This window comes from Helicoverpa zea, chromosome 23 (genome assembly GCF_022581195.2).
Source record: "Helicoverpa zea isolate HzStark_Cry1AcR chromosome 23, ilHelZeax1.1, whole genome shotgun sequence".
Lineage (NCBI taxonomy): Eukaryota > Metazoa > Arthropoda > Insecta > Lepidoptera > Noctuidae > Helicoverpa > Helicoverpa zea.
Genome location: NC_061474.1, coordinates 415914 through 439434, shown reverse-complemented (window position 1 = coordinate 439434; position 23521 = coordinate 415914). Strand labels below are relative to the sequence as shown.

General features: G+C 36.3%; 3 protein-coding genes across 3 annotated transcripts; 1 reads left to right on the top strand and 2 right to left on the bottom strand.

Annotated features, from left to right (window-relative positions):
- Positions 1–38: 38 nt before the first annotated feature.
- Positions 39–3289, bottom strand: LOC124641948 (TBC1 domain family member 7). Its single transcript, XM_047180215.1, has 6 exons — positions 2921–3289; positions 2495–2691; positions 1970–2148; positions 1716–1811; positions 717–846; positions 39–589 (listed from the first exon to the last, which is right to left on the bottom strand). The coding sequence occupies exons 1-6, from the start codon at positions 3108–3110 to the stop codon at positions 491–493; spliced, it is 891 nt and encodes a 296-aa protein (XP_047036171.1). The 5' UTR covers positions 3111–3289; the 3' UTR covers positions 39–490.
- A 366-nt stretch (positions 3290–3655) lies between these two features.
- LOC124641687 (dynein axonemal assembly factor 1 homolog) lies at positions 3656–11976 on the top strand. Its single transcript, XM_047179856.1, has 17 exons — positions 3656–5800; positions 5947–6150; positions 6254–6533; positions 6664–6777; positions 6905–7082; positions 7195–7318; positions 7441–7660; positions 7756–7897; positions 7980–8071; positions 8154–8660; positions 8900–9087; positions 9281–9437; positions 9555–9671; positions 9842–10210; positions 10333–10473; positions 10553–10752; positions 10816–11976. The coding sequence occupies exons 1-17, from the start codon at positions 3656–3658 to the stop codon at positions 11518–11520; spliced, it is 5883 nt and encodes a 1960-aa protein (XP_047035812.1). The 3' UTR covers positions 11521–11976.
- Positions 11977–12015: 39 nt separating this feature from the next.
- Positions 12016–23226, bottom strand: LOC124641944 (nuclear hormone receptor HR96). The gene is made up of 8 exons (XM_047180210.1): positions 22273–23226; positions 21195–21326; positions 17542–17650; positions 16548–16661; positions 16099–16224; positions 15044–15127; positions 14208–14420; positions 12016–13922 (listed from the first exon to the last, which is right to left on the bottom strand). Exons 1-8 carry the CDS (start codon positions 22995–22997, stop codon positions 13722–13724), a joined length of 1704 nt encoding a protein of 567 aa, XP_047036166.1. The 5' UTR covers positions 22998–23226; the 3' UTR covers positions 12016–13721.
- Positions 23227–23521: the final 295 nt, after the last annotated feature.

Sequence of the window (23521 nt, the reverse complement as noted above, 5' to 3'; positions counted from 1 at the left end):
TGCACTATCGTCTCTCTGTCTCAAATAAAATGAAATTATTCAGGCATAAAAGATTTTATTTACAGTTCACATAGCCAATTATTACAAAGGTAATACATACATACAAGATAGTAATAATTCGTTATTATGAAGAAGGTAGGAAATAATTCTTATTTTACTAAGGCCTAAAATAATGGTCTCTATGGAAAGGGTCTCCTTTAATACAACACCGAAGATCTCTCTGGCACCACACAGTCACAAGCCAAAATTCATGTACTTTTCAAAACTACAAGAACCATTTAACAGCTTTTGAAACTACGTTTATATTGTAAATATTGAAGATATATTAGAATCCTATGCATATAATATAAAAAATCAACAATATTATAATTAAATTCCAACAAAAGCCACTGCGTGTCCACCACTTGAGAAGCTAAGCTGCCATAGACATATACACTCGTAGACAGTCCATTTTCCTTCTAATGAGGTCACCCCATTAGAAGGTCATACATCATTTCTTGGCTAGGGTGTCACTCTGTGGCTGTGCGCCGTAGTACTGCCACAGTTCGATCGCCTTGTTAGCTACTACTTCTTCACATTGTTCTGGTATCTAGAAAAAGATACAAATATTTTTGTTTAGGTCAAAAGCCCTTTTGTGTAAGCTCAATATTAGCTAGCTGCTTGCTAGTATTGACAAAATAAATAAAATTGGCTGAGCTCGCATACTTTTTTATTACCTGAGATACACATTTAATAACTTCTTCAGCATTCTTCGAGCGCAGTATATTTCTGCGTAACGTTATGACTAGCATAACGGCCGCAAAAGACAGTATCTTTGGCGCCCCACTGCATATCTTGTCCCATATTCTGAGAAAAAAATAGAAAATAGTTTAGGAATTTATAAATAGCTATATGAATTCACAAATTAGTTAGTGACTCCCATGATCTTCAACTGCAATGGCCGAGTTACCTCCAAGTGATGCAGAGAAATGAATTATGTGCCTATTTTTCTTATATCAATGTATTTTAAAATAAAAATGGTTGGGATGCCGGTTTAACCACAGCCGTAAACTATTATAACTTACTAGTATAAACATAGAATAGAATAGAATAGAATATTTTAATTTGTAAAACATAGGTATTGACAAAATAAAGATCTTACGTATGTATAATTAGAACGCTATGTTTTGTCATTAAGACGTGCAAATGTAGTAGAGAAAAAAAAAAAACTTAACATTAAATTGACAAACAAAAATAGTAATTAAATCATCAGAAAACAAAATAAACAACAATAAATACAATTCACAGAGATATATCATTCAAGTATTCATCCAAAGAGTAGTAACATTTTTCGGTTAATACTGCCTGAAGAGCCCCTTTGAATTTACCAAGAGGTAGATCTCGGATTAAGGTGGGAATTTTATTGTAAATTCTTGGAGCCAAACCAAAAAAGCTCTTTTTGAGTAAAGCGGTCTTACAATTTACGTGACATAATTTATTTATGTATTGTGAACGTGTGGGCATTTTTTTAGCATCAGATATTTTCAGAAATAGTTCTGGATTACACTTGACAAACAGTGCGGTTTCTAAAATGTAAAGTGAAGGAAAAGTTAGAAGTTTATATTTTTGAAAATATGGTATGCAACTGTCTGTAGTTTTAAGACCACACATTGAACGAATACATCTCTTCTGCATCCTAAAAACCAGCTCTCTATCAGTTGACTGGACATACTTACTTGGTAAGAGAAGTGTCATCCAAAACCCCAGCAAAGCAACAGTTGAACCATTTTGTGAGTGGTAACACTTCTAGAGCATTTATGTCGACCAGGTGACTGGAAATAATAATTTATTAATGCTGCTTAATCAAATGTTTTCGACTTTTATTTTACATATTAATAGCACCTCAAGTTGCAGATCATTTATAAGGTTACAAGAACATAGAAAAAAACCTTTAGGAAAGTCATAAAATAATGATTTAAATGAATCATACTTAAACAGTTCCCCATCTTCCTTCTCCAGCATGGTCATGAAGGCTTCCTTCAGTTTGGGCAGTTCCCTCTGCATGCTCCTCACTACGTCAGTCAGGGTTTTGGCCAGCCAGTACACGTCCACCTCATCATCATAAAGTTCTAGAAGAGTCTTCACTATTGGCAGGAATGTGTCTGCAGACTGAAGAAAAGTATAGACGGTTCAATGACACCATAAAAGAATTAATTTAAAAACATTTTTTTTATTAAAGGATTTTATTTTATGCTGCCTGATTGAGCCCTGACCTCAATTCAGGCCAACAGCCTTTAGGTAATCTACTAATTATAACATTATCAGGTGAACCAAATTAAATTACAATATTGATAGTAAAAAAAAACATGCAACATAATGCAGATAACAACAAAACATTTTATACTAAATAAGAAAAAAATTAAAGCTTTTATTTATGTGCTGATGTTTTGAACTAAATTTGGAAGCAGATATCTTCATTATTACTACATTCAGTTCATAATGTTACAAAACTCACAGAAAAGTTTGTCTCCGGGAACATAGGAGGCTTTCTCTCTTCATTTTCCAGCAGCCACATCTCAAACAACACTTCACTGCGGGGAGCATCCATATCTACCAGTTCAAGCATTTCTACAGCATACAGCAGGTCCTGGTACTGCTCCGTTCGCTGTTCCATTACGTACTGGTGGGAGTCTGGGTACACTGGCAAGATGTCTGGAAAATTTTGAATAGGGGATTTGGGTTTTAGTTTGAATATTGACTTGAAAAAATTGATGATAGAAAAATTTTATGCTATTGAGATAGCAAATATATACGTAGGGAGCCTGGTTATTATTGTTTACACAATAAAATATAAGGAAGAGCTATGATAAAGAAGTTATTTGTTTCGGCTCGCGCTGAAGTATGTGTCACATAAATTGTATGTACCTGATATAAAACTCACCTAATAAGACTTTCCATACCAAATTTCTGTACGCAGCAGGCACTGTAAACCTTAAACAGAACTGTTTTAGCTTAACTTTATCCCAAGGTTTCTCTTTCATCAATATTTCAAGCGATTTCTTTTCCTCGACTCCCCGGCATCCGACTTTTTCGTAGTACGACGAACGAAAGTTCCTTTCGTCGGTCATCATGCAACTTGTAGCCAATTTACAGTTTAATAGTAGTTCATGATAATGGGATTTGCGAGCTCAATTATTATTACAAATATATTGAGTAATTCGCAGATATTTGTTTTGAAAACGAAGCTCGAACGTGAAATCAGGAGAAAACTGTAATTTGACAGCCGACAGCTGACTGCAGTTTGACATTGTCTGGACACAAAAAACCAGAAGAAAAAATTAAAAAGAAATAGTAGTTTTTAAAATATTAACTAGTTAAACATAATTTTAAAAATAATTTCATTTTGTGTATGACTGCAGAAAATAATGTTTGTTTACTTAAAGTGCCTTTCATTCTTCGTTATAATGTTTTTACGAATATTGCCTTATTGGGAGTGCGTATTCCTTATTTAAATATTATTGACTAAACAAAATAATCTTGTTGTCATGACTATGCGTAACTACGCCAGATTTTATTTGATTTGTGTCAAATAAAGCAAATGAGTTCTAATTTATTATTAAACAGGCAAATAAAACAGTAATTGGTAAAACCAGAACGTAATAAGCTCGGCGAAATAATGGAAGCACCGGATGCTCAAACAGATCCGAAGTATATAGAAAAGAAACGAGAAGAATTGCGTATTTTCTTCCACGATGCTAAGCTACCTAAAGAGATGATTGAAAAAGCTATTGAAAATGAGCTGAAGCCGCTAATTGTGGGTTCAAACAGACCCTATATAGCGGCATCTTGCCCTGGTGAAGTTAAAACTGAGCAAGAAGTAATGGCAGGCCAACCTTTTACCAAAATAGATGACCATAACAAGCCCTTAACCGAAGAAGACATAAAGGAGATGTTCAAAGACAACCCTATCATAGCGGAGAAAGCGCGCCAAATTCAGATTATGGCCCAGAACGATAGTTTTAATAAACAGATAGCTATACCTCTGGACGAAATAAACGTAGCGGATTACCATGCCATGAGAAAAGAGTTAGATGCTGCAAAAGGCGACAAAGAGGCAATTAACAAATTAAATTACAAACATATGCTCTCATTAATGACATCTGTCTCTGACTACAAGAAGAAATGTGCAAGAAAGAGTGATGAATCAGTTTCAGAGAAAAGCGAACGTGTTGAGTCTGACAGTGATGAAAAAGAATATGATGCGATAGAAAAAGTTGTCAGTCAGTACACCACTAAGTCATATGAAACCCGATTTCAAGAAACTAAGGATATGCTGGGAAAGATGGCCGACAACTATGATGAAGCAGAATCATCACAAGGTGCTAACCTTAAACAACCGATAGCAATAGTTGAAAACCAGGTGTTAAAAGATTCGTCTACACAGCTGATAAAAGGGCAAAGGAGGCGCTCCCAGTTTGCTGAAGTAAAAGAAAAATATGCTATTAATGAAGCTATGAATATTCCACTAAAAGATAATCCTGTCACCCCAGATCTCAGTGGCAAGTGTAAAAGAAAACCAGTAAAACCGAAACAAATCGATGAAGAGAACATTGAGGTGGAAGATGTATTTCCAAAGAATTTTGAAGCCAAGCTCAAAGATACTGAGAAGGCGTTACGTGAAATAAATTCTGTTTTAAATAATTCACTTACACCATCACCCGCATTGAACGAGGGATCGAAAAACACTGAAGAAAGAAATAAGATAGACATCAGAGAAATATCATCAGAGCTTACAAACGAAAATGAGGCACAACCACAAAACTTTACCGCCGAGATGGAACAAACGTTACAAAATAACTTGGAAAATATATTTGAGTCGAGCAATGAAGGAAAGCCTGAAAATAATGAAATGGAATTTAAGGAGATGAAAAGTTTAGCCAGAAATATCGTTGAAGGTGCTGAAAATCTAAGCACTCTTATACGTGAGGATATAACAAATAAGTTGAACAGTATGAACGAATTGTTGAACGATGTTAATGAAGCATTGGAAAATTCAAGAAAGTCAAATATAGCTTATGAAAAAATAAAAGAAGAGGGAGAAATACTTAAGAATGAGATGAAAATTGATCGACCAAAAGAGGAGACTCAAGAAGAAGACAACCCTCCGGAAATTATTTCTGACCCACAAATGGATAGCATTCATGATGCAATAAACAAACTGAACTCTGAATTAAAACATCACGAACATAGAATTAACGAAAGCAAAGCTAGATATGAAAAGCGAAACTCTGAATGTAGAACGTTCATTAAAGAAGTTGATGAAATTTTACTGAAATCTCAGGAAATTCTGCATCCCATGAAGAAAAGGATGGAACAAGAAATGAAAACTCAGAAACAGGATGAGAACAAAATTCCCGCGGAATGTACGCCTCCGAACAAGTCTGAGGTTGAAAAAAACTCTGCTGATGTTACCAATGTGGACCAGACTGAAGAAAATGTTGTAAGTTCACGAAAAGAACTCTGGGATGTTGACTTTTCTTACCTTGACGAGAAAAACAAAAAAATTGCTGAATCGCAAAAACAAGAAGCTGAACGGAGCAAGAGGATAAGCAATCTACTTCATGATATAAAAGACAACATGAAAGATAATAAAGAAGTGTTAAGATTAGCCAATAACATGCTGAGGAGAGAAGAGATGCGGAAGAAGTCACTATCGGATAGTTCTGGGAAGATACGCGAATTACCTTCTGAAGAGATAGATACGAGGGCTCAAGGAGATCACATCGAGGCAGCAGAAGCGGAGTCTGAAGATAGAAAAGAAGTGCCGCTTATTACCGACGGAAAACCTGATGGTAAATGACTATCGTACTGTCTTAGTTGTTAAGTTTGCTCATCTTTTGCGAATAGTATGATTTGATAAGTCTCCTAATACTTTTTGTAGAAGTACAAACTGACGAAGAAGCCAAGAAGCAAGCAGAACGAAAGCAGAAGCGTGAGGACGCTGAGAAAGAGAGATTGCGACAGAGGGAGTTTCAGCGGAAGGTGGAGAAAGAACTCGAAGAAATGAACAAGACACCTCGCATGACGAAGGAGTTCATCAAGAATCATTGCCGGCAGCATAAACTGTATTGCACGCCATATCTCAACGATATTCTATATTTGCATTTTAAGGTGAAATACTCATAAATCACGAGGCAAATATAAGTATAAAAGATTCATTAACTCCCGCCTTTTTAACATTCATACTCATACCTTACCTTATTTTTCATTATAGGGATTCTCCAAAATCGAAAATCTAGAAGAATATACGGGCTTAAAATGCATATTTTTGGAGAACAATGGTATACAGAGAATTGAGGGGCTGGACACGCTGTCTGAGCTGAAGTGTTTGTATCTACACAATAACGTTTTGAGAAAGATTGAGAATTTGGATGGCTGTCCTAAACTGGACACACTGAATATTGACCACAATTTTGTTGGAAAGATAGAAAATCTTGATGTTGTTCCTGATTTACACACTTTGAGCATTGCTCATAATATGTTGAGTGGTGTGGGTAAGCAATCAACTTCTCGTGAACATAGTCAAAGGCTTTGGTTAAGTCCAAAATTTAACAAGATACCTACATATTTACTTGGCGGGTCCTTATTCGTGTGTGATTTCAATGGTTTTTTATGCCGTTTCAGAGGACCTGTTGCATCTTAAGTATTGCAGGAATCTATCAGTGCTGGACTTATCATACAATCGCTTGGAAGATCCTCTGATAGTTGATGTTCTTGCTGACATGATAATATTGAAAGGTATAATAATTTCATAGCGCGAGATTAGTTTTGTGGGATTTCGTAGAGCAGAAAAATACATATATGTAGATTTTCAAAATCATTTGAATAAATTCACGTACCTAATTTTTACGTGTTTATTTCACAGTCCTGTGTCTAACCGGTAACCCGGTGGTTCGCAACATTCCTGCCTACCGCAAGACCCTGACTCTTCGGCTGAAGGAGCTGCTCAACCTGGACAACAGGCCAGTGTTCCCCAGGGACCGCGCGTGCGCTGAAGCTTGGCAACGAGGTGGCGTGCAAGAGGAGATTGCTGAGAGAAGACGGTAAGTTCTACTTATTAGAAGCGGTCTTTAAAAGTATTGCTCATACACCTAGACATAGACATCATTTAAGATAGGTAGATAGTCAATAAAGTGAACACGGTAACATTTTCAGCTGGATCGCTAAGGATCAAGAGAAGGTGATGCAGAGTGTTAGATACTTGATAAAAATGCGAGATGAAAAAAAAGCTATAAGAGAAGCCAGGGAAAAGGAAGACCAAGATAAGAAAGAACTTAAGGTAAAAGAACTAAAGATAAGGATATGACTTATTTATAACTGTATGTAGAACATGCACATTTCATTGGTATGTTCAGTTTTATAGGTATGGATGTATGAGTCAGACATTCAAACCTGTTGTAGGACGAACAAACTCCCGAAGAAGTCAAACCGGATAGTACAACTGAACCAAAAGAACCTGATCTGCCAGAAGATGAAGGTCCCTCAATTCTGGAACAGAAGTTTGGACCAGTCGAGGTCAAGGTCAAGGACGGTGTCGCTGTGGATATGCTTTCTGGATCTGAAGAAGAAGATGACTCTACGAGCGAAGACAGTAGTGACGATAGCGATAAAAAGGAAGACGGTAAATTCCACCAGTGTTTAGAACTTGCCAGTCGAACATAAGGTTTACAGACAATAACATAAGGTTCAAATTCTAATGAGATTTTATGTAACTAGGTCCAGAGACTGGGAATATAGAGTGGTCGCAAATTGACCGCAGCAAACGTTTGGTTCAAGAGATCAATGCCGAACCCCCACCACCACTTCCTGATGACTACTGGTACGGATATGGAAATGTCAAGCCCAAGAATGAAAGAGCGTAAGTTTTTGTTTCAATCAAAGAGTAAATGATTATGAAGTAAAGGTTACATGATTCTGATATAGGTATTGTTTGTCGACAGGGACATTGTTTCCGATTTCCAAGCAATCAACAATTTGCTATTCAATCAGCAACCGCACACTGGAAGAAAGGGAGTCACCAAGATTTTGGAAGGTAAATTGCTTTCTAACTTCTCTTATTAGGTATATAAAATATTTTTTCTATTTTTCAAAAAAAAAAAAAATAATAATTTCAGATTCTAAAAACCGCAAAGGCAATATAAAAATAACTGAAATCGATCACGACGAAGAAAAATCTCCAGCTGTAGCTGAAAAGAAACCTTTGATTGAAATTATAGACTCGCGTGAAAATAAAGATGCAGACAAAAAAGAAACTGATGCAAGTGACAAAAACGCAATCATTGAAGATGTCACAAAACCAGTTAATCAAATTATAGAAAAAGCTAATAGCAATGATAGCAAAGAAAATAATGAGCAACGAAAAGCAGAAGTCAATCAAGAACTAAATACAGATGCAATAGATAAAGCGAATACTATAATTGATCACGATAGAAAAACGAGCGCCGAAAAGCCTAGTACTAATAAGAAAATTCCAATCAAAGAAATTCCACTCGACAAAAAAGCTTCACCTCGTAAAACTGAAGAAAATAAGGAAAGCGTTCAAAAGCAAGATGATAAGAGCAAGTCTCAGGAGGCAAACAAAGCTTCTACCAGTCAAGGCCAGGGAGAGAGAAGACCAAGCGGTAAGTTGACGTCACTTTTATGACCCTTGAGTTTGTTTCGGCGGTTCTTCTCAGGGATCAGTCAGTTAGGAAATGACGACCCCAGCGTTCTTAAAATGACGTGTAAAAGTGATTTAATGTCCAACTTGCAAAATAAACGATCTCATTTCATTTGTCTTGTCAAACATTTACCCTACTGTCTGAATAATCATTTTGAAAAGTGCCTTTACAAAGATTATGTAACTTGATTAACATTACAGCACAAGCAGAAGGTGAAGGAGTAGCTCTCATTAACTACATGCATCGTATGAATAAAGAGGAATATGACGATGAAGACTTAGATCTGGAGCCTAGTGCTGATGACCTTGAGATATTTGCTGAACTAGAACGAGAACAGGTTGAGCGACAGGCCAGGATTGATAGAGGAGAACCGGCTGTTGATCCTATGGTATGTCAACTGACAGAAGTACAGACACCAGCACGTAATGCAACTCCAGTCAACATTGATGTAATAAGATAAATAAAGTTGAAAATCGGTTAAAGAAATACGGGATACGGGTTGGTTGATGGGCAGGAGGCTGTAGTTGATGAAGTTGATTAATAACACCTATGGGATGTTCACGTGATTTTAATTTTTCTAGAAATTATACGACAAGAAAATGATGGATGCTTACTACAAAGAAAATGAAAGCTTGCCAGCTCACTTGGTTAAAGAAAAAACTATGTATACCACGTACCGCAATGACAATGCTTTCGATCGCGTTGCTTTGAGTCAGTTGACGGCTGGAGAAAAACCGGGTAAGTTAAACTACAAATAGTATATTACGAGAAATTGGAAGTAGAAATCACCGAACATTAATACTAATAACACTGAAGGAGAGATGGTGTAATTAAATGATGATGGTTATATTTTAGATGAAGCTAAAGTGAAATTGACACATGTGCCGGGCGCTGTGCTACTCGAGTATGTGGATCAAACACCCGTCACTGATGTGCAGTATGAGATCGGAGAGGAAGACATCGAATCTCCCCGTAATCCTCCATTTATTAATTATATTTGTTGTATTTTAACTAGTTAGAAGTATGCTTGGTAGAAATTATTACAAGAATTTTGAAGTGTTCGGAAAATTTTGGTTAAAACCCCAAAACTTTGGTTAGATTTTAAATTCAATCAATATTAATGTTGATCCGAATTATTCTAGCATCATCAGGTGAAACAGTTTCGATAAACCTCTCATCCGATACGAGTGATGAAGGATCAAAGGAAGAAATACCTTTTACATTAACCAAAAAGCCCAGCAATAGGCCATCCACTGCAACTAAACCCAAACAAAGTCAGAAAGAGACTTCTAAAGGTACTGCGGCTTCTAAAGATAAAGGAAAACAAAGCGCAAAGGATAAAACTAGTACTGAAAAGAAAACTGTCGATAAGAAAAAGGGGGCTGAAAAGGGTGGGAATCGGAAACAAGATAGAAAATCCATTGGGAAACGACATGGAAATCAAGATAACGAAGGTTCTGCTTCAAGTGTCCCAGCAGATGAAGCCACTCCTAGTGCAACTGAAGATACAGGTACGAAAACAAAAGAAAAAATACAATTCGAAGTTTTCTTTGCGTTGTGGAATACTATATGCCGTAACAGTAAGCCCAGTACCAATCCCTAATAGCATTTTGTTGACATGATTTATTTGTAGGTGCAAGCTCAGCATATCCAAGTGGCAGTAGAACTTTGCCGTCATCGTACGATACCATGATCAACATTGATCGGAAAGAAGCTAAGAAGTCTATTATCAGCACTATTAACTCTTATGAAGATAAAAGATTCCCTTCACAAGGTACTACCACCATTTATCTCCTATTACTTGAAACGTGTATATTCTATAGCTGTGATGTAATTTTTTGATATATTTCCAGGGGTAAATGTGTCGAACATGGTAGAAAACGCTCGTATTGACCAGAACGTTGCTTCCGAGATACTGGATCGTACGCTACAGTATGAAGAGCGAGAGTTGTACCGACAATATGACGTCATGACCAGTCATGCTGGCAACATCGACAATAGGACCAATGCTATCATTGAACACATTTCTGATCAGTTGGAGAATGAGTACACAGTAAGTATAATTTGCACTATCTTTAAAATGTTTGTACTTGCCTGACTCATTAAAAAATTTCAGTTGCCAGAAGTATCCCGCATTCTGGAAGCTCATATGGACGTCGCCGAACAACGGTGGAGAGCTGGCGAGTACGTACCATTCGTTCCCAGCAGCCCGCCAGAATCAGTTCACGACGGCAACGATGATAACGAAGCTACACTCATCCCAAGCCACAACACTTCTTTGTCCTTAGAAGATACACTTACAGATGAGAATGTAAACAAAATGGCAGCTATTGTTGAAGATGATTCAGGAATTGGTAACGATACTACTTTGAGTGATACTACAGAGGTTAACGATAAGAGTGTCGATGGAAATGATAAGGTTCAGAGCGCTAATGTTCGTGAAAGCACGCCACGCAATAAAGACACCAAGGATGGTAAGGCCAGAGTTCTACAAGTTATGAGTAGTGATATTGCGTCTGGTTCAGGAGATGCATCCTTTTCTAACTATAAAGACCTTGATAAAACTATTGACAATGATGGAAATGAAATTGTAGACAACGATGGAGAACTAGATGATTCGAAGATTTACGAATCAGTGCTCGGTGATGATAACTTTATCAATGACGTGTCGACTGATGATATATTTGAAGACTGTGTTGATGACATACCGGCTGCCGAAGAGGGTAACAAGGATGGTGATGAAGCCCAGTTCAATAGAGTAGAACAGAATTACTCTTTAGAAATGAAGTTGGCTTTAGGGATTGAAGATGGGAAAATGTAGATTTTGACTTAGTACCAAGTAACTCTGCACAGCTTGAAGATTTGTTATGTATGTGTTGTGGGTATGTGTGTGTGTTTTTACCCACTTAGGGAAGTTTTGCCATGGTTGTGGGTTTCTTAATTAATGAAGCACCAGTCTTCGTGTGCATTTGATCTTATAATAATTGTGTGGTATTTTAGGTCACAAGTTCTTATTCTAGTTAAATTATCCCTTTATTGTAGGTTGTTATTATTTCGTTTCCTTTTATTTTCTTTAAGAAATTATGTTGTTTTGTTCAATGTTTTTTATTTGGCTATGTTCTTGCACATAGCAGTTAGTTTACCAAATGTCTTGACTGTCTTGAATTTAGTTGTGGGAAGTGGTGACGTCCTTAGATGCTAATGCGTTACTAAGTTCGGATTGGACAAGATATTTGGCGCGAATCATTAGTGTCTCAATAAATTAATTAAATATTAATAGAGTGGTTTTATTTACTGTCTTAATGAATGAAAGACATAATATTAACAAACTATAATATATTTCGTTCTTATAAAATACATTATTGCACTTACAATATCCTGATCTAAACGGTAATATAAAAATAAACATCTCTTAATTAACAATAAACGTACGTTAAAGTTAAAATATTTACAGTTTAAAACAAAATAAATATAGAATTTGAAATTTTAACGAATTTGTGTAATATACTGTTAATTGGCTTGGATTTTACTTCTAAAGCCTTTGATGGAAATTCGAAAGATCGCATATTTTATTGCAAAGCAAATTAGACTTTATTCCTAAAACATAAGGTACATTTGCATTACACAGTGAAAGACTAAAAATTATGCAACTGGATATAAAATCCAATTTGCTATACAAATAATTGGCTACTCTTGCAACGTTTCGAGTTTACGCTAAGAGCCTTGGATATAAAAGGTAAAATAAACCCTAAAATAAGGTCTATTGAGTCTAAAACCGAGTACGACAAGTCAACAGGCGTACCAAATAAAATATTTTAGCCACTAACAATTTGGCTAGGCTGATTAGATAATGATAATAATCTAGTTAAAACAAAGGATTCCATAAAATAAATCAAGGAGTAAAATATAGTATTTTCATAGTATGGCAACTGGTTCTATGAGTTAGAGAGATCGTGGATATCACACAAGTGCAGTTTTTAGAATGATTGGGCCTAGCACTTATAGCGGGAACGGCTGAACTGATTTTGATGTAGTAATGTAGCTCTTATATCAGAATAACAATATATACTACTTTTTATTCAGATGAAAATTCGGGTGAAACTGTTACAGGAAACTCGTTGGCAATACGTACTATATTTCTAAATACGTAGTATGCTAGGCCCACAAGACTATGTTGATATTTAACTGAAGAATTGAGCTTTTTAAAATGATTACTGCAATTAAAATCTATTTTCATTCATTAAATAAACAATTTATAAGTATGCAATATTGGACATTTTCGTATATTTTTAACCAACTTCCAAAAAAGAAGGAGGTTCTCAATTCGACCGCGTATATTATGTAATTTTTCTAAAGGTACCATCGAATTGAATACGTAAATTTTATACTAATTATTGCTATAGTGCTTTCTTGCCAATTACAATTCCCACAAATTCGACTCGAATAGTTTTGCTTTCATATTCAGTAAAATGTTCCCCAAGCTTTCCTAATTATTCTCTACAGGTGAAAAACGACTAACACACACTTATATTGTACTTAAAGTTAGACAATGGGCGTTGACTACACAGACGTACATACTATATACACTTGTAAACATTGCGAGAGATCGGACATGTAGCCTAGCCTTAGTATTTGTTAGTTTATCACAAATGTAACTATATAATTTGGCATTTAATTCATCATGATATGTTGCAACTAACTTTGTACTCAGTACAAGAATAACGATTTTAAAATACTTATCAAATGGAATATAAAAAGTAATCCCAACGGACAGTTTGGACTTATTAACAAATATAAATATCCCGTATAGGTTCAGCTATTTAGGCCGAAGTGACAGACGGACAAGAAACAAAAACATACATGGATTAGTAAATAATGGAATGTTAACCTCAACACGTGAGTATGAATAAATTTATTTTCAAACATAAATTCTAAAAATAAATACACATAGTAAACACTCCATTAATAAACTAATCCGTGGCAGAAGGTGCTAAATAAATACATATTATTTTACCCTGTGTTTCATGCAGCATGGTGCTTAAGGTCAAAGATCTCCATGAGTAAGGGTTCAATAGGGTTCACGTCGAGATATACTCCGGTCACCTCTTCAGCTAGCTTGCGAAGTTCTAGAATCTTCTGGATGAGTTTCAGGAAGGTGGATTTGGCTTCGCAACCTGGGTAGACGCTTTCGAGGTAACGCCGTAGTAGGTAGTAGTAGGAATTCTGAAAAGGAAAAGATTTTATACTGAAGTGTGTGAAGACAAGAAATATGTCGAACGTTGCATATTTTTTATTTAAAGAGTTTGTTTCACCAGTTGTTTTTCCCTCTAATAGTCAGAATCGCTGTCGATCCTCTCGAAATACATGAAGGGAGTGCTACCTCATTGCTACTAGCTACCATTATTTTCTACCAATTGCTACCAGTTCAGTCTTTGTACATGATTGTTCTTTTTTTTCTCATCAATATTCATAAACTATTAAATAAACAAAATATTAGTTCTAACTGACCTGTTCAAGTTTAATAACATCAGGATGCACGACTTTAGGCCGGTCGGGCGAGAACAGCAGTATAGCCGACATGATGAGTATGACATGTTCGTCTGTCCGCCATTTTGGTTCAAACGTCACGATGAATGCTTCGTGTGAGCGGTAGATGTTGCCTTTTGCTAACTTCAGTACGTCCGTGCGGATCGAACCGAATTGTTCTTGGCTGTGAGGTAGCTGGAAGAGAAATAGATCTTATTAAAATAGCTATATCATCCTCCGAGCCTTTTTCCCAATCATGTTGGGGTCGGCTTCCAGTCTAACCGGATTCAGCTGAGTACCAGTGCTTTACAAGAAGCGACTGCCTATCTGACCTCCTCAACCCAGTTACCCGGGCAACCCGATACCCCTTGGTTAGACTGGTGTCAGACTTACTGGCTTCTGACTACCCGTAATGACTGCCAAGGATGTTTAATGACAGCCGGGACCTACAGTTTAACGTGCCATCCGAAACACACTCAATGGTGTCTAAGATATACTTAGAAAGTACATACAAACTTAGAAAAGTTGCATTGGTACTTGCCTGACCTGGGATCGAACCCGCGCCCTCATACTTGAGAGGTTGGTCTTTTACCCACTAGGCCACCACGACTTTTTCTAGGCCACCACGACTTTTTCTATATATAATAGCTATTTTAAGACTGAAGACTGAGGTTTTACTTGTACCATGGAAGTTATGTTACTCTCTTAGCATTTACATTATGACACCTTCGCTCGTCATTTTGTTCTCCATGATTTGTATCAGAGGATTTTAAGAGATTATATCCCACAAAAGGGGAGAGAGAGAAACTTGAACTCACCTTCCACTGGTTTCTCTGTCCGTCATACGTCATGGTACTTCTGAGCACCATCATCTCTATGCAGCCGCCTTTGAGCAGCGCCACCTACCACAAATAGGACATTATTTTAATAATTGATTTGTAGAAGCATGAATTAGGTATAACCTTAAAAATTATACGAACACGATATTTTAATACCTAGTGAATGCATATAATGGTTATATCTGGTGGTCAAGCAATACGCGGTTTAGGAATAAATAAATAAAAAATGAAAATAGGCAGGAGCGCCTTTTTTAGAAAAAAAAAATGGGACCTTGAGTGTAAAACTTTGATAACAGCAAAGAATTTGAGTTATTTTTGTATGTTGGCTATTTTATGTAAGTAATAATAATTTTGTAGACTTGCTTATTTATAAATATCAAGCGGATATAAATATGTAGGTCTATTAATTAAGAATCAGAAGATTGTCGTGGTATGGACATGTAATGAGGAGGGATGATACGCATGCAACAAAGTGTGTGCTAAGTATGAATGTAGATGGATGGAGAGGAAGAGGAAGACCTAAGAAAAGATGGATGGATTGCCTGAAAGATGATATGAATAGGAAGGGAGTGAGTGTCAGTATGACGAGTGACAGGGGAAAATGGAAGAAAATGACATATTGCGCCGACCCCAAGTAATATTTGGGAACAGGGCAGGAGAAAGAAGAAGATTAATTAAGAATCAAGGTTTTCGGCTTAAAATAAAATGATGTGACGCGTTGTTGAGGTAGACTAAGGTCAACTTTGACATTTGATATTATTGTGACCTAGAAATAAAAGTAGGCAATGTATATGATAACTAGCTTCCGTCAGCGGTTTCACCTGCGTCCCGTGGGAACTACTCGACGCTTCCGGAGAAAAGTAGCCTTTATTCTAGCCCATTCATCAAGAATGGGCTATTTAATACTAGAATAATTTTTCAAATCACTACAGCATTTCCTGAGATTAGCGTGTTCAAGCAAACAAACTTTTCAGCTTTATTATATTAGTATAGATATAGATAGAGGTATACGTAATAACAGATACTGTACTCACCTGATCTTCTTCACACATATTCTTGAACGCGTTGATTTTCTTTGCCATTTTGATAAACCGCCGTATTGCAATAGCAGTAAGGTTCACTATCGTTATTAATCGAGGGTCGTGTTTGCCGTCACCCTCCTGAAAGCAGTAGTTACATTAAGATACAGTGTTGGGTACCTTAAAATTGCTAAACTGAGGAAGATGGAATATAATTTAAACATTAATTGAACTCTGGGAGAGGGAGGAACATAATTTTCATATTAGATACCGATTTATCAAATATTCTAATGATTTATTCACCAAATCAATACCCAGATATTTTTTTTATATATTTTTTTGTGTCTATCATTAACAGACACAAATTTATCTCAATTTAGGATGCTCAGCTTGTCACTAGCTAGTTTTCTTTAAATAATTCTATATATTTAGTATAAAAACAACAATATTGATATATGTGTTACCTTGAACCCGGCGGTGGAAGCGGTGTCGCCCACGAGTTGCGTGACGTCATCGTCTATGGGAGCGTTCAGCGCTTTATTCGCTACTATTAGCTCGTTTAATTTGGCACGTTCCACCTATAATATTGGATAGAAAATCGTGAATTATATTTCTTTTTTTACAGGAAGAGTTATGAGTGTTGTTATGTTAAGAAGAGATCTATAAATAGTATAGAAATATAGAATTTTGTTGATGAAAAAAATTGAATACTAATAGTTACTGAGGGAAACAAAATACAATTTATGATAGAGGGCACTTTTTTATGACTCATAACTTGAGGCGAAAAATTTCTTCTGTTGTTCCACCAAATGAGCTTAGTACATACTTAGAAAAAACTTAAACATATTTGGCACTCGCTACGGGTAGTCAGCGACTAGAAAGTACGCCATCAGGTCTTGCCAGTTGGTAATGAGTTGCCCGGGTAACTGGGTTGAGAAGGAGAGATGGGCAGTTGCTCCATGTAAAACACTGGTACTCAGCTGCATACGGTTAGAATGGAAGCGACCCCACATAGTTGGGAAAAGGCTCGGGAGTTGATGATGCGACAGTGGATATCAAGCAGTACCTAACTGTTTTATGATTTTGAGCTTATTTATAGTTCGGCCATTCAGAGAATGCGTTCCTGACACGTCGCGATTGAACTGACGACGTAACTACATTCATTGATTATTGATATAATAATGTTGTTTTAATGCTCCTCAATTGTTAAAACGGTAAACAACCAGCAAAAATATTTTTATCGTAACTGCAACGCAAGTAAATCGCTGTTAGTATCGTTCAATCGCGACGTGTCAGGAACGCATTCTCTGAATGGCCGAACTATAATCAGGGAAAAAAGCTTCATAGAAGATACTTATTTACGACAATTTGAGCTTTCTAATCGCGTTTCAACTCAATAAGTCCTATCCGCATCTTTTTTCTCTATATTGATATAATCAAGGGAAGGTATCTCCTCACCTCATTAAGTTCTCTAGAAGAGCCACTGCAGGGGTTGACGGAGGTGTACGCCTCGAACTCCAGCTTGATGGCCTCGCACAGGATCGACTCCATCGAGTTCGGTTCTATCCTGCAAATGAAATACATTCCCAAATTAATCAATGTAACATACTAGTTAGGCTTTTATGTTTTTTGGTCTAGCTACTCCACACGTTTCCACAACGCGTCTCAAGGGAATTACTTTCCGCAAAAAAGTACCTAGCTATTAGCCTTTCTCAGACTCTAGATGCGTGTAGAAAACATAAGCATAGGTGCGGTATCAGTAGCTTTGGTGTGAAATCGCTACAGACAGGAAAAGTTACTTATTTTATATTTTATATATAAATATGATAGTAAATAATCACCCATAATCCTACTAACGATATAAATGCGAAAATCTATGAGAATGTATGGATGTATGTTTGTTATTCCTTCACACGAAAACGGCTGGATCGATTTGGCATGTAGGTAGGTAATTCCCTGGATTAACACATAAGCTACTTCTTATCAACATACCAAGCAGGCGAAGCCGCGGGCGGAAGCTAGTGATCTATAGGTAAGTCTTAATTTGTTTTTTATTTCGTTTTAATGTCCGGCTTAAATCGGTTGTAATCTAGATAGTGTAGATAGTGCGTTTAAGTATATTAAAGTGATACCAAAAAAATATTTTGATAGCCTATAAGTACTTAGAATAGTTTGCTAACACATAGAAGTCAAAACAAATACATTACAAAATTATCACGAAATAGAACTAAAATATAGGGCATGTGTTAAATACAGTAGAGTATTCTTTGCTTATCTGTTCGATAGGTGTGGTCAGTTATATTGTGTCAGATCTGCGCGAAATATTTGAGGTGCAGCAATTTACTCGATCCGATATACCGCTGTTACTAGCCCGCGTGATAAGATAATGAGATTAATATTGATTATTAGTTTATCTTTATCATTTTGCACTGACTTTGGCACCGCGCTCCAAATAAGCAATGTCATGTTGGCCGTGATTATAACGTAATTGCGTACTTAAGAACTATCAGGAATGATGCTAAGATTAATATTATTGATCGGAAATTAATTGGGTACAGTCAACAACGTGACAACTCTTTTGTGGTGTAAATAAACAAGAAAATCCGCAAAATTCCCCACTTTTGATAAGACCTGTAGAACTCAATTTTGAGATGTGTAGAGGTCCAAGTATAAGATCAGTGGGAGGATTTTAAGGATAACTATTTTTGACATACACCGTCTACAATTTAGTACCCGGTAAATAACTAGCGACTAACTTGGATGAGAGTGGCAAGAAGTAGGTAGAAATGGAAAGATTTGGAGGAGGCCTACGTCCGAAGACGGACAACCTAGGGGCTGTGATGGATGGATGGAAATAACTAGCGAGACTCCTTGGGGAACCTATGGATAGTAAGTTGTCGTCTGAACATCTTTTTTTAACAGCAACAACTTCATTAACATTTCAAGAAAAAATACATTGCCAAAAAATATTCAAGGACTTATTATCCAGACTTCTAAACACACAGATTATAAACTACATATATTAACACCTAAAAATCGGCATTCCAAACAGATTATTGCTAAAGAATTCTATATCTACCTACAATAACAATGTACAGTCATCGAATTTAGGACAGTGTTTTGGCAAACCACTCACACATGTCCTGTGACTCACACGGGCAGGTGCGTTATCAGTTCACAAGGTCTATAGTTACTACCCAGAGATAAGCTAACGGTGACTGTTAGCCAAAATATCGTCTATATTTAGGCTACGTTATGTTATTTTGTGATTGACAGATACTATCAAATGGAATTTATTTTTAGATAGATATTTTCGCATGTATGTACATATACCAGGAAATTACTCTTGAACATGGATAAAATAAAGCCTATGTTAATAAGGGATAATGTAGCCTTTTAATGGTGTTAGTATGACGAGTGACTGGGAGGAATGGAAGTGGAAGATAAATATATTGCGCCGGAACGAAATACAATTCGGGAACGGTGCATAGAGCAGAAACTCTGTTCTCTTTATGATAGTAGTTTAGAAGTTAAGATAGTTTACACAAGCTGTGAAGCATGTCTTTAGGGAATTAATTCACACCTATAGAAATTGGTCTGTTGCTACCAGTGTCCAGGGCCATATCCATTACTCTCGATAGCCATGCCAAAACGCCTTAATCAGTTAAGTGCCTCCACCGTGAATGAAAACATAACGTACAATACAACATTTCATAATATTGTAGTTAGGACTTTGATATTTCCGCTACTATATTGTCGCATAAGTAGTTACCAAAAAAAAACAACAGAAATTGTACAAAAACTATGTAGGTACCTACATACTTTTCGGTTGTCTATTCATGTAATCTGTATAGGTATTTGAAATATTTACTATTTTTATACGTGTGGGTTTTTCCAAACTATTTAGGGATCGGCATCTTCATAATCAACACAAAATAGTAGTGGGTCAGTTCGTTTAGTAACGCTCATATTAAAAGGGGCAGGGATAGATTTTTGAAGTTTTGTCCATAAGCAAGAAGATTGAAATATGAGCAAAGACATTTGCTAGATTTAAATATGGTGTACCAGGTCCACCAGCGGTTTTACGCGCGTCCCTTAGGAACTACTAAGCGCAACCGGATAAAGTATTCTATAGGTAGCCTTACCTACTCCATTAATAGGCAGTCATATATCGCAAGAATTTTTCAAATAGGTCAGATAAGAGCGATCAAACAATAAATAAACTCTTCAGCTTTATAAATATAACAGCCACAATACGAACTTCAAGTCGTTCATGTTACGAGTTTCAATTCATCACTTCGAGACCTTCCTCTCGGAGTCTACCGGAGGTTTCGAGGAAAGCTAGGCGACACCACACAGCGTAACACGACGCCGACGTTTCGTGTGCATTATTTTCAAGTTGTTTTATATAAAACTATCCGCTTTCCCAAGGTTTTACAATCGTGCCGTGGGAACTACTGCCCGTACCGGGATAAAATATAAAATGAAAGGGTGCCGGGTGAAAGAATTTTTTAAATCTGTCCAGTAGTTTTTGGGTTTATCCATTACAACGAAACAAACATACAAACAAAGTTTTCCTCTTTATAATATGAGAATGTTACAGTATTTTCTATGCCTTAAATGCCTGAGTAAAATAAATAAATAAGAATATTAAGTAAGGATAAAATACATTATTGATGAAGAAGCCTGCAAGTCACTTAATGAGTGAAAACCGAAGAAAACGCTAAGTGCAAGGACATAGCTGGCTCATGCTGATGCCACGAAAATGAAGATAAATAGAAGATTAAACTGAGATAAATAGAAATTATTATTATAATTTGGCAGATATGCTTTTGCTTTTGTCTTATTATTGCAATTTAACTATTTTGCGAGAGGAACAGGAATACTGATAACTTTATATAAAGGATTATTGGTAATAAAGGTTTCATAAAAGGTAATAAAAGAGATCTATTGCAACCAATAGATTTTTTATAAGTACATAACCCTGAATGATAACCAGATATTTAGAGACTATACATTTATTTTTATTTCAACCTGTGGCTTGGCTGTGACATATTGAGACATAATAGCCACATGGTTGAAGTTTAAACTACTTGAATAGGAGTGCTTACCTCTCAACATCCTGCAGGATATCCCTGGCCTTGTTGACATCAGGGTTGGTGCTCGTAGACGGGATCTCCTCGCACACATGCTGAGGCCTCGTCTCTCTGTACGCTGTCTTCTCGCTATTTGTCAACAGTGATCTGTCAATTACAATCATTATAGGCCTTCTATATTAAGGTGCAATGTCATCAAGTGGGGATCAAAACACATTTTGATCTGAGTAAATAAAATAAAAATTGTTAATTTGCAACCTAAAACAAGTACATAGAAAATCATATAAACAAGAGCAGCTACAAAAGTTAAAAACTGTTGAATGTGTTTCCAATGCCTGACTCCCATATTGGTTTTTAAGATTCAGTTTTTCAGAAATATTTGTGGTTTCTGTATCAACTAATTATGGAAATAATAATAATGACTAACCACTGCAAATACCATTATAAATTAACACTAATGTTAATTCCTTCTTTTCTTCTTGTTAGATTCTATTTAGACTTGCAAACAGTGGAGTTTTCTAAACAAATTAGTTTAATAAATGGAGCATTGTAAAGTGATTAGACTCCTCAACATTATGTTGCCTGGATGATACTTTTGGACTTTGGTCGCACCTTACTATTACAAATAAACCAAGTTGTGTAGGCTATGATGACAAATAATACATATTTTGCAAGCCGCTAAACCTATACCTAGGTATTGTCATCACTTAATGGGGAAAATATTTACTGTAATTTTTTTCCTTGAACAAATTATCATGAATTACGTTTAATGAATGAAATACATTTTTTTGCTATACTAATATGCTTTTTCATGAAGAACTATGATATATAGTTGTATTGAAACCAACTTGATTCAGTTTTGCAGTAAAACCTCATTGTACAGAATTATTTCCAAATAATTGAGTTGTGCAGAATGGTTAAATTCTTATCATATTTGCAAAAACTGAATATGATTACAGCATTTATAAACAGGAAATAACCGTTTTGTCTTATTTTGATAGTCTTCTAATTCTCAAATGTGATAATTTGATTCTCAAGGTCTCCACATAAAAAGTTACAAATTCTTGTATTATTATAATAACATCATACAAACCTTATACTATTCTGTTTAGTTTCTCCATACATATTGCTGTCAACGTTCTCATAAATGTAGGAGTCCATCATTCTTTGTTCATATATTGCTCTGTTGATCACCGATTTCTCATCTATAGGGTATATCTTCATGGGGTACGGCTGGTCAGTGCCAGGTGTGACGGGGGCTGAGGGGGTGTAGTTGTATTGAGGAGATTGTAACGAGGCATCAAGGTCATTTGACAACGGAGACTGCACTGTGCTACTCGGACTACAAGTTGTACTCAAAGTGTCATACTGTATAACTGTGTCCTGTAGAGGAATCACCCCAGTATCACCTTCATCATCTCGTTTGACGTTCTTGGAGCTAGTGACCGCGTCGTCAGGATCACGCTGACGTTTCCTGGCTCTGTTCTCTTCTATCTTCCGTCTCTTTTCCGCTTTGTCCTCTTCCGACATGATGAACTCTTTCACCATGCCTATGGACAGACACTTTTCTAGGCGACATTTCTGACAAAACCGTCTAGTTACCACAGTGATCACGCAGTTGTTCGTAAACGGGCACTTGAACTCCTTGCTCGCTAAGGCGTTTCTCCTAAAGAACGCCTTACAACTCTCGCAAGAGATCGCGTTAAAGTTATAACCTAATGCCTTATCTCCACACACTAAACATATTTTCTGTAAGCTCGACAGCACTTCTTTCTTCTGAGCACTCGTATCGTCTTTCTTATCACTGCTATTATCCATTTTAACTAATATAAACACTCGCTGAGGTAAACATTGAAATACAACTCCACACTAAATTTTTCCTCTTGTTCTCATCGCGCGTGCGGCCGACGCTTGCTATCACGCGTTACGTGAAAGTGATTATCAGTAATATTAGCTGTTTGCAACGATAACTTTGTATTTCGCTAAAGTATTTCCAGATAAATACAGATACATATCGGATGACTAATGACATAAGTCATCGCGTGAGCACTTGACAAACTTTTGACATTAGTGCCGTGACGTCAAAAGAAATGTCAAATGCATTACTTTTTTCAGAGAGGCGATTGGTCACACAGTTTTTAATCCTTGCATTATGTTCATTTTTTGTTGCGATTTATCTTACTTTCAATTTAGGTATAGCGACATGCAGTGACAAATTATATTACTGATTACTTGGATACTACTACCTAGATATAGTATATCATACAATGTAACGCTATCATTTTGTACTGAGTCTTCCTCGTAACATCAGCCATATCTTTATCTTTTGATAGAATCTACTG